General features: G+C 38.7%; 1 protein-coding gene across 2 annotated transcripts in view; it reads right to left on the bottom strand.

Moving 5' to 3' along the window:
• XRCC4 (X-ray repair cross complementing 4) overlaps positions 1-17884 on the bottom strand; it is a 167730-nt gene that overhangs the window by 58456 nt on the left and 91390 nt on the right. For both annotated transcript variants that reach the window (XM_058656183.1, XM_058656182.1), the window contains exon 7: positions 10693-10831. In XM_058656183.1, the coding sequence (XP_058512166.1) occupies positions 10693-10831 (139 nt within the window). The remainder of the gene's footprint in view (positions 1-10692; positions 10832-17884) is intronic.

Here is a 17884-nt window from a genome sequence, read left to right as displayed (position 1 = left end):
CACAGGATGTGGTTCAGAACTTGCATTTTTTTTTAACATATTGGTTAGTCAACACCATGTCAATTAATTCCATAACGTTATAAATTGCTGTTGATGTTATGTTGGGGCTTCTAATTGATTGGGATGATACTCTGCTGGCTCTACCCTCAGACCAGAGATCGTCTCCCCAACAAGTTGTTGAACTTATCTGGACAATAAGATGCTGGACTCTATGCTTGGTATATGCTTGCAATGGGGGAATCTCAACTGAACTTGAACTGTGGTTATGCAACAAGGTGGAGGAATCCACCATGGGGGAGGGTTTGGGCAGGGGTCGGGGGAATCCCAGTGCCTATAAAACTGTGTCACATAATGCAATGTAATTAATAATTTAAAAAAATCTAAATGTTAAAAAAAAAAAGAAATGAACATTCTTAGCTTTCCCCATTTGGGGAAAGACACAGGAAAGATTCTGTGTTTTCTTCTCCAGTTCTCACAGAATAAAGTCAGTCTTCAAAAACTGCCTGTAAAAGACATTACTCCTATATTGATCAGAGTAACCATATGAATTAAATCATTAAACAGTACACACAGTTGGGGGGAGCGGAGAGGAAAAGACATTGAACCTGACCTAAAAAAGCACATTTCAAAGCAGTCACAGAGTCCTTACTACCAGGCACTGAGTGGTACGGGATTGGCCCTGTGTCCTAAAGTTTCCGCCTTCCTGTGTCATTGGCTCTCCGGATAGGATAACCCTGCTTTTTAGGCTGGTGAGTATCTTCAGGCTGCCGGACAAGATGTAATAAATACCATGCCCTCAATCAAGCCAGCCATTTATCTCCCTCGTGCAGGAAGAACATGCTGCTGTCCTCCGCAGCATTACTCAGGGCCAGGACTCCACCTGTCTTGGCTGCTGGGCCTTCTGCCAGGATGCTGTCCTTTACGCTCCAGGGAGGTGGGCTGAGAAAGGACAAGGGTGCACAGGGACACATGGCTCTTCATGTCACTGGTGACTTATGCTTATCTCCCTTGGCATTTCCCTTTGAATCCCACTGCCAACAGTTCTGTCACACAGTCAGCCTTATTCCTTGTGAGGCTGGGATTGGAACCTCTGGGCTAGCGACTGCATATCCTGATAAAATTTGCAGAGACAGCCTGGGGTGTTTTTGCTAAAAGAAACAACGGGATTCAGCAGACTACTTTGAATATTAGTCCTTGGGCCCAGCGGCGTGGCCTAGTGGCTAAAGTCTTCGCCCTGAACGCGCCGGGATCCGATATGGGTGCCGGTTCTAATCCCGGCAGCTCCACTTCCCATCCAGCTCCTTGCTTGTGGCCTAGGAAAGCAGTTGAGGACGGCCCAAAGCCTTGGGACACTGCACCTGCGTGGGAGACCTGGAGGAGGTTCCTTTTTCCTGGCTTCAGATCAGTGCAGCACTGGCCGTTGCGCTCACTTGGGGAGTGACTCATCGGATGGAAGATCTTCCTCTCTGTCTCTCCTCCTCTATGTATATCCGCCTTTCCAATAAAAATAAATAAAATCTTAAAAAAGAATATTAGTCCTTGCATATCTGCCTTCAGTTCATGCTTCTGGAAAAATCGTTCCTGTTTAAAGCGAAGCTGAAGCAACTCCTTCCTGGCCAGTCTTGTAACAGCTCCGTATTCCATCCTTCACACGTGATACTCACGTCCTTCTGTGAAACTACATAGCCCTGATCCTACTCTGCAACGCGGCCCACTGTAGAAACGTTACAGCAAGCTGCAGATATGTTACCTGTACTTTGTCAGGAAATACAACGTGGCCAAAAGAAAAGACACATGTGTGGACCAGTGAGTGATTCTGGTAATGACAGAATTGCTTTTGTTCAATATTTATTATATATGCAGTCTTCTTTAAAGCAGCCATAAAAATATGATCTTGAGAAATTATAAAATTGAGCAATTGTTGAGAAACAAGGTTATGTAAAAGCTTTTCATTTAAACAAAATGTATGTACTAACATTTACTGAAAATAATAAGGTTTAGACAATTGTCGGTATTCCTTGTCTTCTAGTAAAGATTGAGCAGTGGCCAAGGCAGTTCTTCAACAGTTAGCTGACTGCTGCCTGGTGGGCACTTCCCGGGGCGCTGGCCTTTACTGCCCCGCGTGGGACCCCTACTCTGGTTGCTCACCTCTGTTCCTCTAGAGCTTTAACTGCGTTGGACTGGGACTGACACTTTCAGACAGCACGAAAAGTCTGAAATTCCAGTCCAAAATTTCATGCTGTTTTAAGACAAATCATATTTGTATTTTGCATCTAGATACACATCCTGGGAGATGACACAGAAGTTTGTCATGACAAGGCAAATTTGGAACACAGTATAACACAATAAAAAAGCATTAATTTTTCTCTCAATATTGACATATGTAAGTTATGAGCAAGGAGTCTTTTCTTCTGACTAAAAAACCCAGATGATCAGGAATAAGGGATATTAACACATTATTTTATGTGGGTACAGTGTTTAAAATGCCTGATACAATAACTGTTATGATGGTAAATCTGGAAAAAGTTTACGTAACAAAATCTTTTGAATGCTAGGGACATATTTTATATGAAACATGAGAATTGTTCTTTATCTCAATCTCGGAAAGATTAAAACGGCCTCCTATAAGTTACAAAAAAACAAAACAAAACAAAAAACTTAAAAACAAGGTATCTGAGTCTGTAAGTAATTTGAAATTTAAATGCAATGTGGTAGCTGCGGGAATTGAAGCAATGCTTGTTTCTGGGTGAGTTATAAACATGGCAATACTTTTGAAACACCCATGCAAGCTCCAATGAAACATATTATCCCCAAATTATGTTAAAATCAGCTTAAAATAGGTGCACTCACCAGGCTAAGCCTCTGATACATTTAATACTCATACTTTAAAAGGCCATAAACTATGGTTTAAAGAGTACATTTTTTAAAATATGAATACTTTGTACGGAATACTGTGAAAAAAAAACCTACCACAAACTTTATCTTAGAATGTAACTTCTGATTTTATTGGCAAACCTGTAATAATAATATGATCAATCTTGCCTTAATTATTTTGAGTCGCAAACACAATTAATAAATCATCTTTGAAGTGCCCTGACTGTAATCAGTATACTCTGGAAGGAGTCCAAGGCTCCATTAATCAAACATGCAGCTTGAACCGTTAGGTAAACACACAGGGAAGCTAATAAAAACCTATCTCATTTTAAACCACCGCTAGGTTTACTTTTGCAACTAACATAAACATTATCATAAAATTAAAGTTGTGTAAAAAATGAGGTTTGCTCATGATGACTAAAGTAAATATATATGTATATATATATACCAATTGAACATTCATTTTTAAATCTATAATTTGACATTAAAGAAGTTTACATTCAGATACCTTAAAAATCAACAAGAATTAGATATTTGCGTCTGATAGCTGTATTCTCCATTAAACACACTCATTCATTTTTCAAATATTTTGAAATGTAAATTAGAAAACAGCAATCAATTATTAGCGATTTTGAAAGAATCAAGGTTTAAATATGAAATATGATCTTTCTGAAAAAAAGATGATCAATTAGCACTTTTGAAATTAGCATGTTTCTATTTCATCTCTGTATCTCCCTCTTTGTTAATACATATGTGTAATGCATAGTTGTCAAATTATTGTTTTAAAATAGTCTTTCATATACGTTATTTTAATCTAATATTGTACCATAATGATTATTCAGCAGAGGAAAATCATTTGCTGAGTTACTATAAGAAATAGTATGAGTGATTCTTTTGATAAAAATTAGAAGGAAGGGAAAAAAAGAAACATTTCAGGTTTGAAAATTCTAAAAGCACAGTTTTCTTCTCAGGAAAAGATTTCCAATATTTAGCTGAGAGCCTTGGAAAAAACAATGCTGTACAAACCCAGGGATCCTGTTTATCTGGTGCCCCGCCCCCAAGATCTCATCAGATCCTCTGTCCAGCAGGGCAAGCAGAGAGCCAACCCTGCACTCACAGAGCTTCCAGCTGGGTCTCTCCTGTTGTTCGTAGCAATCTTCAGCAAGCAGTTAAGCTCACTGAAAGTCATTTATAAACAGCTGACTATGGGTATGGATACAAATGTGAGCTTGACTCCCAAGAGCTGTGTTGAGAACAAGGGTTTCACTGGAAGAGATACAGTGCTCAGCACTGCCCCGACACACAGTAAGCCAACAGGTTCTCATTACATAACGCAAGGCTCTGAGTAAGGTCCTCCTGACTGACTGGAGATCACAGTAAAACTGACCTTTGGGCAAATTACCTAAGTTCTCCTGGTCTCAGCATCCAAATTAAGGTCATAGGTGAAGTTAGTAGAAATAATGCATATTATTTCTAAAAATAATAATGACCTTCATAAAGGGCTTAGCAGAATGTCTAGGACATACTAAATAGGCAATAAATGTTAAATATTGCCATTATTACTGGGAAACATATTAAAGTTATAATTTAGGTGAATACCAAAGTCATTTACAAAAAGGCTAATGACAAGTAGAGAAACATAAATTAATATTGAAGACAAAAATACTTTTATAAAGCAATGGCAGACAGAGGCATCTATTGAAAATCAGTTGGAAGTTATGAATATATAATGAAAGATTAAGCTCTGACAATAAGTAGCTGAAAAATGGCTTCTCTAATGATTAAATACAAAAATTCAAACAGGATACGATTCATTGATTTAAAGTATCTGACAATGACCAAACTGAATTTGAAAACAAAAGAACAAAAAGCAAACTCCGCTTCAGGGAGTACGAACTGTCAGATCCTTTTTTCAGGAAATCTGGCAAGACAACAAAGAACTGACAAGGATTCATGTCCTTAACCTTGTAATTCCGCTTTGGGGAATTGAATCTAAGGAGAAAATCAATTAATCATATGTGCAAATTTGTGTACAAAAACACAATGCCCCAGTTTTATTGGACCGCAAGTGGATTATTATGGGGAAGTGAGTACTGCAGAACCATGCAAAGCTCTGAAAGAATCAGTAGTAACTTGGGGCTCCCAAAAAGCTTGATGTCTGCAATTACTGCTCTAAGCAAAAGCAGGGGTTGTGCAATTTCATCAAGGATGATGCTATAAGCCGCTAGGATAACTGATGTTTTCTAGTTTCAGGAAGCCCACACCACAGACAACTGGTATCAGGGACAGCTGAGCTACAGCCTGACATAAACTTCACGCTCTCCCATGTGCTGTAGTTGTGAGGGACCTGACAGATCAGATCACACACAAATCCACGGGATGCATGAGTCACGGTGTACCAGGCCCTACTCCTCTGAAACACTGTAGCTACAGCTTCTTCCTGGGACCCCTGAAAGGCTGGTTCAGAGCACACAGCTCAGGGAGCAACATCTGTGAAACGTTACAATTTAATAATATTGTTCAGGTCGTTTTAACAATGTGCTCAAACACTGTGTTTTCAAAAGACATCCATCATGGGCAAGACTAAATCATGTCTGGATTGCCACAGGAAATATGTGGACGTATATATTTTTTCTTGTTAGACTGCAAAAGCAAAGACTGCATAAAATAGCTAAGACTACACAGGTATTTATTTGTACTTAGGGCCCAAATTGACGGCTGAAGTGGATCTGCTGTCCTGGAGGTGTACTGTCAGCAGGGCCATCAGGGACAAGCAGGTTCCCTGAGCATGGGATGAGGGGGAGAAAGAGAGGCAGGTGCTATACCTATCAAACCGTTTGCCTTATGCCCTCCTATTTACACAAGTTCTTTTTTTCCTCTTGCACTATATTTTAATGCCTAAAATTCTATCATTATAATGGAAAGGATCTCATATTTAAAACTCTTTGCTATTTGAGAGTTTTGAGACTCTATATCCTAAAGATGAGCCATACAGAACACTATCTCTTGGTTAACACCTAGGATTTTACCTTGAAATGTGGCTGCAGGACAGAAACTAGAAAAGGATTTTTTTTAATTATTTATTATTTAACTTCATTAATTACATTGCATTATGTGACACAGTTACATAGATACTTGGGTTCTCCCCACCCCTCCCCAAACCCTCCCACCATGGTGGATTCCTCCACCTTGTTGCATAACCACAGCTCAAGTTCAGTTGAGATTCCCCCATTGCAAGCGTATACCAAACATAGAGTCCAGCATCTTATTGTCCAGTCAAGTTCAACAGCTTCTTAGGTATATCCTCTCTGGCCTGAAGACAGAGCCAGCAGAGTATCATCCCTGTCAATTGAAAGCTCCAACATACCATCAGCAAAAATTTACATCATTATGGAATTAATTGACATAGTAATGAGTAACCAATATGTTAAAAGTAAATGCGAGTTCCCAGCCACCTTCTGTGACCTAGAAAAAGATTTAACAATTTTTGTAGCCTATCAGTTCGTTCATTTCATTTAACACACAGAATTAAAAAGATGTCAAAAAAACTGACAAATCACAACCCCAAGCAATTCAGGAGAGTGAGGAGCCAGGGAAAGACAGCTCACAACTGAGGACCAGCTCCCCGTGGTACCAGGCAGGACTCTAACCATGTTCTGTGCGTTAGTCACACTAACATGCCTAATGAATATTTATCAACATGTACACCAGGCTCAAAAATTTCAGAGTCTTATTGAAAGCAGGAAAACATTAACAATCTAAAATTATTTCTTCAAGAAACATTTATATCTGATAAAATGGGCAAAATGGAGTACCACTGCATCTCAAAACTCTCAACCGCCCACTCCCACTCAGTCTGTTACCCATGGACGCATAGGAGAAGTTCCAGCATACTTCCAATTTCCTGTGCTTCAAAAGAAGGAAGGTCTTACTATTGGAAATCAAAAATTACACAACAGGTCTAAATAACTTTAGGTTATTAGATCGAAGAAGATGCAATGATATCCCAAATATTTGAGTTTTTAAACAGTGTGCTAACTTAGTAACTCCAAACAAGAACTGAAGGTTCAAAGGGGAGGGAAAACAGGAGAAAAGTCTTCTCTGTTACATGAGCAACTAGAGTGCTCTGTTCCACCTCAGAGCAGTCTGAATGCCTACCTTGGGCCACAGCACCTGCAGATGTAACTTCACTATCCCAGGTCAAATAACGACTCACAAGTCATGTTCTCAGTGCAGTGTTTCCCTAAATCCTGAACCCCTTCAAAAGGTTACAACTACACATCTAGGCAATGATATAAATAATATGTCTTATCACACGGACTAAACATGTGAGATCAGGGACCATATCTAATTTATTCAGCAATATCAGGGAAATGATGGTCACATTTCTTTGGTTTCAACAACTAACAGCATCTACTGTGATTCCCTAGTTGATGCGAAATCATACAGTAGTCCTACACTGAATGCAACCTCTGCTGAGAGGAGGAATTACAACACAAAGGACTGACAAAAATATTTGAAATCTTACATAAATGAAGAATTGAAGACAATGAACAAAGTTAGATTTCCCAGATGAATTTCACAATGCATTGGTTAGTATGTTTTGGTGACTTAAACCATAAAATCAAAATTATTGTTGCAATCTTTTCTTCATCACTAAGAGAAACACATAACAAATGCACAATAAACTCATTATCAGTTAATCTTTTTAACTATAGAATGTGGTAAGACATCTTTGTTCACAAAAAGAAAAAAATCCTCTTATACACAGAATTTTACAAACTTAAAATTCTTGGTCATCTGAGACACTTCTTCTGGATGTCCTAAGAATACATACTTAAGAAGTTACCCACCCTAATATCTCACACCCTTTTAGTATGTTGTGTAAGCAGGTGATATTTTCCTGCCAATACTCAACTGAAGAAGTACACCATGGAATCAAAAGGTTTCATAAGCAGCAATGGTTAGCAAATGCTAAAGCAACAATTCATTTAGAAAGATTAATTAGAACTCAAGTGTAATTACACCACTTTATGGTCAAATCTCATGAGCTGAAATAATTTATCAACCCAAAGACAGTCTGTCTTCGTCTCCCTTGTGAGCTGCAAGGAGCATGTCATTCATTAATTTACTGAGTAATCACAATCAACCACGAGTGGGGTGACCTTAGATAAGCTTAAACTCTGCACAGTACAGGGCTTTGTTTAACTACTAATATTTTAAGAGTGACAAAATTTTAGTCTATCCAAAATGGAAAAAAAAACTCCTATGTAAGAACAAAATATAATTTAACTTTTATTTGTTAACAGAATAATTAAAAATCAGGCAGGCTATCAACAGCTCAACATCCGATTAATGCATGCTAAACTAAATTTCTTTTAGTCCTTAAAATTACTGTTGGCATCTAACACACATTTTTCATTCTAGTTAGGGACAGTGCCCCTCACACATCTACAATGACATAATTAGCAGACAATTAAAAATGGTGATATGGGTTATGTTAATTTTTAATATGGTGGAAATAAACAAACAGGGACATGATCATCTAAATGTGGAAAATAGAAGGGACATGGTACTAACTACACATTTGCCGGAACAAACACAGTCTTTAGTACATAGCTCAAAAAAGCATTTAGTTTTGTTTCTCAACCTAAATTCTTTCATCCCTGTACCATGTACTGTCAGGAACCTGCTGAAGCCACGCGTCCTACTGAGAACACACCAAGCAATGTCAAATCCTTGCATTCAGTCTACACCCAGAGTGAAAAGACTTAAGATCCACATTGCCAAAGCAAAACTAATCTATTTACTTCTGCCCTCCATCCTAAAATCTATTAGAAAACCACTGGACCAAGAGTCTCATGAAGGCTGAGGACTTCAATTTTATGCTATTTTCTTCTCCCCTGAAATTACAGCATCTGATATCACATCTTATACCAAGTCCTCACTAAGTACACATGTAGCGATGAGGCTGAATGAATCAGCTTCCTGTATTTTTCTGATAGCTTGCAACTTTGTCCTTGTTCACAGTGGTATATAAGAATATTCATACAATTCTAGTTTCTTAATGGGAAACATTTTCAGCCTGGTATTGAAAGAGGTCATACTGTAACTTGAACTCCATGTTCATGGTCAAGGGTTTATAGCTAATTAATGAATCAGATGATAAATACAAATCATCAAGAGTTTACTGCACCCAGGGCTCTGCTTACACTGTCTGAAGACATAAGGAACCTGACACAGCAAACCTCAAGCAAAACATTTGATTGTGGAGAGACCAAAACCCAATGACAGTCAAAACGACGCCGGGGTGTTCTGCACAAACTCATCCCATCCTCCGGCTCTCTGTCAGGTCAGGTTACCACTCTTCTGGGCCCAGCTTCTGCCTCAGCCTTTCCCATCCCAATGTGACAGAATTAAGAACTTCTTCCTCTTAAGAACCGTTTGGGGTCCGGCGCTGTGGCCTATTGGCTAAAGTCCTTGCCTTGAACGTGCCCCGGGATTCCCGCAGACCTGCTTCCCATCCAGCTCCCTGCCTGTGGCCTGGGAAAGCAGTCGAGGAAGGCCCAAAGCCTTGAGACCCTGTACCTGTGTGGGAGACCCAGAAGAGCTCCTGGCTCCTGGCTTCGGATTGGCACAGCACCGGCCACTGTGGTCACTTGGGGAGTGAACCAACGGAGGGAAGATATTTCTCTCTGTGTCTCCTCCTCTCTATATCTAACTTTGCAATAAAAGTAAATAAATCTTTAAAAAAGAAAAAAGAACCCTATGTACCTGCAAAAATTCTTGAGGCTGTCACATTTTTGTTTATGTGGGCCATAGTGTCATCATCAAAGTAACATCGGGAAAATTTCAGAATTCCACTAATTCATTTGAAGTAACACAAATGTAGTACATGGTGACAAGAATACATTCATGAAAACCACCATTAAAAATTCCCTTTAAAGGGCACTGTTTTATACCTTCAAATCTACTCAATGGTTGGCTTGACTGAAATCAGTAGGATTTTAATCAGCTTCTGCATTTAATTAGCTGAGACATGTTACTTTATTTAGAAATATGAAATAAATGCAGGCTCCCATAGGTAAGGGGCTGACAGAGGCAGGGCCTTGCAGACCCCCACAAGCAATCTCAGGAACCCCAGGGACCCTCATTGCACACTCTCAAAATCACAGCTAACACTAGCATTTCTCATATGACCACTGCTCATTGATTACTTGCTCACTAATGAAAAACTGAGAGAAAAGTGTATTCTCTGAACATACATATATACATGCACTATACACATAAATACAAAAATAGTTTGCTCATTAATTTTACTGTTCAGTTGGTAATATGTTTAAAAAATGCTTATCCTTGTCATAAAGAAATGGTAATTATTCTTGTCATAACAACATGGGGATATTGAGGATAATTTTAGAGTGAAAAATACTAAAATACTTAATTTCAAAATTCAATAGAAAAAGATGATTAGAAAGACAATTTTTTACTTGAAATACAAAAGCATAACTAAACCACATGGCTTATTTAGGTCTCCTTTTAGCAATAAATTAGATTACAACGAAAACTAGCTGGCTTCTAATATTAATTAATTTGTAAAAAACATGCAAATTTGCTTATGTTTGACATTTCAGCTTTAAATATTAACAGACTTAGTCAAATGCTTGAAAACATGATTTAAACACTTCACAATTTCTAAAATAATTTCTATCCTTAAGTACAATTTTATTTAAACTCAGAAATAAATAAACAATTTTAACATGATATGCTATTGAAATGCTCACGGCACTGTATTTAGCCAAGAAGAAAATGACTTACTTCTCCTTTTCTTGAAGATGTTCATCCTGAGGAACCATGTTCGGTTCTGTGCCAAGATTTTTCTGCATTCGCAGCCTTCGCTTTCTACTTGGCGCAATATCTGTGACATCAGGACTTGAAATAACAGAATCATCTTTACCTGAAGTAGGCAAAATAAAAGGAGACAAAAATGAGACTCCACAAAATCAGGCATTTAGTCAGAGATGAGTCACGATCAAGCTGCTGCTCCGGCGTGGACCGAAGGGAAGCAGCTTCACACAGCACTCCTGCCTCCCCAGAATTCAGGAGGACCCACTGAGGTGGTTAGCGCCGATGGCATGTAACACTTGACTATGAACAAAAGACTCCCAGCATACACACAGGGAGTAGTTTGACCAAAACCGTCTGTATCAGGCGTTTTTAAAAAGATCATTCATCATGATTCAGCGAGATCCATCCCACAGCTGCAAGGATGGTTGAATATACGCAAATCCCTGTGACGCATCGCATCAACAGAATCAACAATAAAAGCAAGGTGATCAGCTCACAGGTGTAGAAAGGCATTCAGTCAAACTCAGTATCACTTCAGGACAAAAACTCTACAGAAATCAGGTGTAAGGACTGGCGCAACAGCCTAGTGGCTAAAGTCCTCACCTCACGTGTGCGAGGATCCCATATGGACACCGGTTCATGTCATGGCTGCTTAAGTTCCCACCCAGCTCCCTGCTTGTGGCCTGGGAAAGCAGCTGAAGGTGGCCCAAAACCTTGGGACTCTGCACTCCCATGAGCAACCTGGAAGAGGCTTCTGGCTTTGGATCAGCTCAGCTCTGATTTACTCCAATCTTTAACCAGGTATAAAAAATAACTCATATGGGCACCAGTTCTAATCCTGGCTGCTCCACTTCCCATCCAGCTCCCTGCCTGTGGCCTGGAAGAGCACTCGAGGATGGCCCAAAGCCTTGCAACCCTGCATCCATATGGAAGACCCAGAAGAGGTTCCAGGCTCCTGACTTGGAATCAACACAGCTCTGGCAAATGCGGTCACTTGGGGAGTGAATCAGAGGATGGAAAAATCTTTCTCTCTCTCTCTCCTCCTCTCTGCATATCTGATTTTCCAATAAAAAAATAAAAAGTCTTTTATACAAAAATGCAACTCAAAATGGACTAAAGTTTCAAATGTAAACCAAAAATTTTCAAACTACTGGAACTAAGGAAAATATTGCAGTGTGTTGGACCTGGACAAGTTCAAAGCATAAGGAACAGAAACAAAACAGAGGAAGAGGATTTTTATCGAGTCCAATAGCTTCAGCACCCAAAGCAAGAACAAAGAGACTCTGGGCTCCTGGCTTCAGATTTGCGCAATTCTGGTTTTGGCCACTTGGGCAGTGAATCATTGGATGGAAGATATTCCTCTATACCTGACTGTGCAATAAAAATAAATATAAATCTTTTTTAAACATTTTTAATGTCTGAAGAAGCAAAGTTTCTCTGTACATTACACAATGATTACATGTATTGAAATATCACACAGAAACTGATAAATATACGTAATTTTCATATGTCTAGTACAATAGTTTTTTTCAATGTAGTAAAAATTTGGCTTTCCAAGGAAAGAGATCTGTATCTCTCTATTTTTGAAGAGGCTTATACTCTGCTGAAGCTGTGGTTGTGGCTAAAGAAGATATGAAAGCATTTCTCTCTGTATCTTGAATTTGATTTTTGGATGCGGATGGAGTGTTTAGAATTAAGCACAAGCGATAGTTGACATCTCTTTGGAGAGACAGTATGCTGCAGAATCGGCTGACTCCACTGCTGAGTACAAGTGCTGCTGGAGAGTGAATGGAGCTAGTATTAACTGAGGACCGTAACTGGAAACCCATCAACAATGACAGAACTGTGTGGATTTGGTATGTTCTGACCAGGCTTTGCTTTTCCCCATGAGCTCCACTGTTTAGTGCAGCTCTGCAGAATCAGTGCCTTTGTGTACATTTCATCATTAGCAGAAGCGGCTCCAGCTTGGGTCCTCTGCGCGCAGCCCACACTAATTGATCATTTTGAGCACAACGGATAATTTATCACTCTCTTGAAATTCGGATCTTGATTGTTTTTTTTCTTTATAATAACTACTGCTTTTTTTCTCCCCCAGAACCTATGAACTTATTGCTTTAGAGAAATTAAGTGTCTTGCCTTTGCTCTTATATTTAATTATCAGGACAATTTAAAAGGCTGTTCCTCAGCAGATAAATTAGTTTTTGATAAAGCGCTAAGTGAACACCCATCAAAGCATATTCTACCTTCCATAACTATCTAAGTTATTAAGGCATAAAGTTCCACTAGGATTCTTGGACTTTATTTTACTAATGCCTAAAAAAATGTCTTAGGCGCAAACCAGAGTAAATGAAAACAGGAAGGCTTTCTGAACACATTTAGGTTGAACACTTTCTGCTTTTCTTAAGCTATAACATGACTACTACTGTTACAGGTATAATTTTGTCTATGAACAAGACTAGCCAGAGGCATTGTAGGTAAAAGTATTTCAGTTACAGATGGATTTACAAATAACAGAAAAGATGATATTTAATGTCATGGAGGATATCTGGGAGAAATAGTACAAAGTTTAAATTAAAATATAAACTCAAAAAATGAAGGTGCAAAGAGTTCTGCCATTCTTTTCAAAGTTCCAAATGATGACTTACAAACTGTCAACCAAAATGGATATTCTTTGTGCAACATGGAAACATGCCATTTGTTATAAAGAATGCCAATTACCTCAAATACATTGTAACTGAACGTGTATTAGTTGGTGTGAGCTATAACTCAGGTGACTCTAATACAGAACCAAGAATGTACAGAGCAGGAGCAGTTTGGTGGAATTCAGAAATACATGCTCATTAGGCGCAGTTTTGTTATTCATACTTCAATTGATAACTGATGGCTTAGTGATCAGAATACTCCATGATAAAAATGTGTGCCTATTGCTAAATTCAAGGCATATGAAGGATGTCAGTGAAAGTTACTTATATGAGCAGATGTATGAAATAAAAATATAAAATATAAAAGAGCCCCACTAATTTACATATCCTCCCAACACTTGTTTTATTAATATTATCATCACTGTTTCATGATACAGTTCTATAGGTGCTGGGATTTCCCTCATCCCCTCCCCAAACCCTGTCTCTTCCATCACCACCACTTATGAACAGGCAAGAATATTCCATGGGAACTATTTACTCTTTTATCTTCTTTAAAGATTTATTTATTTTTATTGCAAAGGCAGATTCAGTATTTCCAACATAATTTCTTTTTTGCTTTAAGAAAAGAAAACAAAAGAAAAAGGAATTATTGCCAGTTCACTTACTGCAGTTAAAATGCTGATTGGCATTGCAGTGGGACGAATTTCAAGTTCTCATTAGGTTCACTGCGTCTAGAAAATGGGGAACCTCTGCACAAACCCTGTTATTGTGGAAGGTGGCTCCACAGAAAGCCACACTTCTTCCTGTCTGACAGAGAAACTGCGGGATCTTGGCAGCGGCAGTTGAGACATGAGAAAGGGCGTGTTGGCTCCCCTGGCTAGACTCCGTGTCAAAACGAAATGACTGGTTGGCTAAGCTGCCAGCTATTTGCATAAATCCCATGAATTCAACCACCTGAGAAACTTCAGTTTCTAATAAGCCCTTAAATCTTTATAATTTCAAAAATAAATTTTCAAGTTTAAAATTTGTAGTATCAAGGACTCACTATTGTACTTACAGACCTCTGCCCTCTTGGTGTGATTTCGAGCGTGACATGCAGAGTCTACACTACTGGATGGAGCCTGCTACTTCTCCCTCCCGCTGGCCAACACACATGCTTTACTCCAGGAGCCACGCCTCCAAGCAAGCAAGCAAGCAAAGCAGTGTCCTGAAACACCTGACTTATGGCAACAGCAACTTGGCTCTTACACTGCATTACAACATGAAGGATGTTCTGACCATCAGGCGCCTGGGCCATGAGAAAAAGATGAGCTATTTGCAAATAGCACTCCTTCCCACCACCAAAAACCATCCAAGGTTTTCCACTGCCTAAAAAAATAAATCTGCATGTTCTAGCCCAACCTTACAATCCCTCTACCATGTGACCATCACCTCCTTTCTATTGCAGGATACGTGGTCTACACCCAGGGGCCAGGCTAGCACAGATTCCTCCTCTGTGTTGCCTCCTTCCTGTTCATAATGTCCTTTTCTGTATTGATACATCTAAATATTCCCTTGCAGCTCAGCCTGACTGTTCTGTCATCCCCAGGGATCCCAAGCCATAGAAATCTTCCTTTTTCTGTAGAATTAAAAGTTTGAATGATTCATTTTCAAACATTACTTTGCAACTCTCTTTGTATAGTTTATCTGTTGTTTCTCAATAGAACCCACACTTTATTTACTTCCTGGACATCTGATCAAATACTTTCGCAGAAATATAAAGACTGAACTCTGATTTCCAGATGTGCATCTTAATTTCTTTAATCACAACTTACTTAGCCATAAGTTTTCAGCTGAAAGGTAGAGAATAAGAACATATGAGTCTGTGTTTGCATTTATGCCATTTACTTTGGATGTATTACAGAATCCCAAGGTTCCTCAGTTGAGAAAATGTAACCATGATTTTCTGAGATAAAATAAAGCAAAACACAGCTAATTATAAATAAATCTACTGAATATAAATCAATTTATTTGTAAATCAATTTACAAATAATTACACTTAAAAGTGTTACTAGCAGAACGTACATGTTATTGCAAAGTCAAATGAAAACCTTTTTATCTTTCTTTTTGATCTTCTTCTAGAGATGAAAAAGAAAATTAAAAAAAGATAAACTACTATTTTTCCAAATTCAAAATAATCTAATTGCCAAAGAATTACATCTGTAATGGATATAGAGTACCCAGTCTTCCAAGGCTGTTTTTGGCTATTGTATTCATTTCTTTGTTTCATAAATATTTATAATCAACAGTATTTTTAGATTTCAAATGATATCAAAATTAAACAAAAAATAATTAAACTTTAAGCTAAAATAGTAAGTCTTGAATCTTCAAGACCAAACTCTTCTCCGAAGGAAAACAAACACCCCAAGCCTTGGGGACTTCCTGCCTCTGCAGTGTGTCTTTCTGACACCTGAATGATAGTCATGAAAAGAGGCTGAGATAAGACTGGTCCCAACCACTTCACTCAGCAGTCTCTTAAAGGGCAGATCTTGAGGTAGTAAATTTCTAATGTGACTGAATAAGCAAACGTTATGTTCCCTCACCATTCATCAAATAGCCCTTTTAAAAATCTGGAATCCATTGCTACCTTGTTTCACAATCAAATCTGAATAACTGATAACCATCTTATAGGAAAGGTCAGTAGTCTAAACCATTAATCAGAAATCACCAAATAAGCTGGTAATTAGCAGAGCCCTAAACACACAACGTGTGTGTGTGTGTGTGTGTGTGTGTTTCCAGGTACCACATTTTCTCACAGGCCACACTGCTCCCTTAAGCAGCACAGCGGGAGTCAGACTTCAGGACAAATAGTCCCTGACCCTGAGTAACCTGAGAGGTCATCTTTGGAAATCCAATACACTTATTGTCACAGGCAGGGTGGGCTGCTAAAGATAAACCACAGACTCCAGGGGAGAAAAAGGAAGCTGATCATAGCAAGCGCATTTCTAAACCTACAAAGGGTTCAATGCTCAGCTTGTAATTAGTCAAAAAAATTTTGTTTTATTTTTTACAATAGTCTAGTCCCTCAGCAACAGCCACAAGTCCATCATTCTGCTATTCAAGTGTATCATGACATTGTGGGTATGGACAACAGCTGGAAGTTTGGCATCCTATTATCAAAATATATTTAAGTTTCATGGGAAGAGTTTATTTTGTTTTGTTTTGTTGCCACTAAGAGAAGTTAGTTATTTAAATACAAGGGATTCATTCATATCTTCAGTTATCCAGCAAATGTTTTTGTTTTCCACAGTGGAAATCATAAAGAAGACACCACTGGGCATGCAAAATGTTTGTAATCCATAATTATTTGTCTGAAGGACTGGGAGCTCGTTAACAGTTACAAAGTTTCTGAAAGTTTTAAGGAAGGAACAAGCTTTACAACCTTTTATTATTTTCTCCAAACTATTCTGCAAAGCTTCATTTATTCTTTGTTGTCAAGCACCTTTCTTACATCATTTCCATTCTTGTATATACACTTCCTTTTTTCAAGATTTATTTATTTTTATTAGAAAGGCAGATTTAGAGAGACAGAGGGAAAGACCATCCGTCAGCTGGTTCATTCCCCAAGCAGCTGCAACGGCCAAAGCTGAGCCAACCCAAAGCCACGAGGTTCTTCTGGGTCTCCCACATGGGTGCAGGGTCCCAAGACTTTGGGCCGTCCTCGACTGCTTTTCCAGGCCACAAGCAGGGAGCCGGATGGGAAGTGGAGCAGCCAAGATACTAACTGGCACCCATATGGGATCCTGGCAGATGCAAGTTGAGGACTTTAGCTGCTAAGCTACTGCACTAGGCCCTGAAACTTCTTTTGAAAGCATAATCCTTAGTATCAGAAGGCCAGGAAATGAATTTTCCAAAAGCAAACAATGCAATTCATTGAGAAAACTGATATAAGGAAAAAAATTATTCTGTGAGACTGTTACAGAGTGAGCTCAAACAGAAAATCTGAATGGAGTGTACACAATCACCTTTGTAGCTGGTTTCCAGGCAACCTTGCTCACTTATCTCATGCTTATAAACTTGAGGAGAGCAGGGGCTGAGCTTGCCGTTAGTCACCCCTAGTTCAAGACAGTAACTGATCAACCAAAACTCACTGATTACCATAAATTCTTACAGACAATTTAACTAATTAATAATAAATACCTTCTTCAAATAACTTTGCATCGATATGAACTACTACATTACAGATTAACAATGACTGCTGTACAACTTCTGTTAGTACAGACAACAAAATATATTGATGAGGACAGGCAATTTATGAAAGTGCAACATTAACTCTTCAATTTGTGTCATTTCGCTGTTTAAAATAACAAACTGTGGAAAGTACTTGCAATGGTTAATGAGTTTTCAGACAACAAAAACACGACTTCTCAGTCTACCAGCGGCTGAGGTCATGAAACGTGCAGAGTCAACATAAAGCTTCCATTGTTTTACAGGAATCAGATACCAACTTCTGTCAACGCAAGGCTGTTATTAGAGTTTTC

Source organism: Ochotona princeps, chromosome 28, assembly GCF_030435755.1.
Source record: "Ochotona princeps isolate mOchPri1 chromosome 28, mOchPri1.hap1, whole genome shotgun sequence".
NCBI classification, from domain to species: domain Eukaryota; kingdom Metazoa; phylum Chordata; class Mammalia; order Lagomorpha; family Ochotonidae; genus Ochotona; species Ochotona princeps.
The sequence above is the reverse complement of the archived record's forward strand: the minus strand, read 5'-3'. Positions and strand labels throughout refer to the sequence as shown.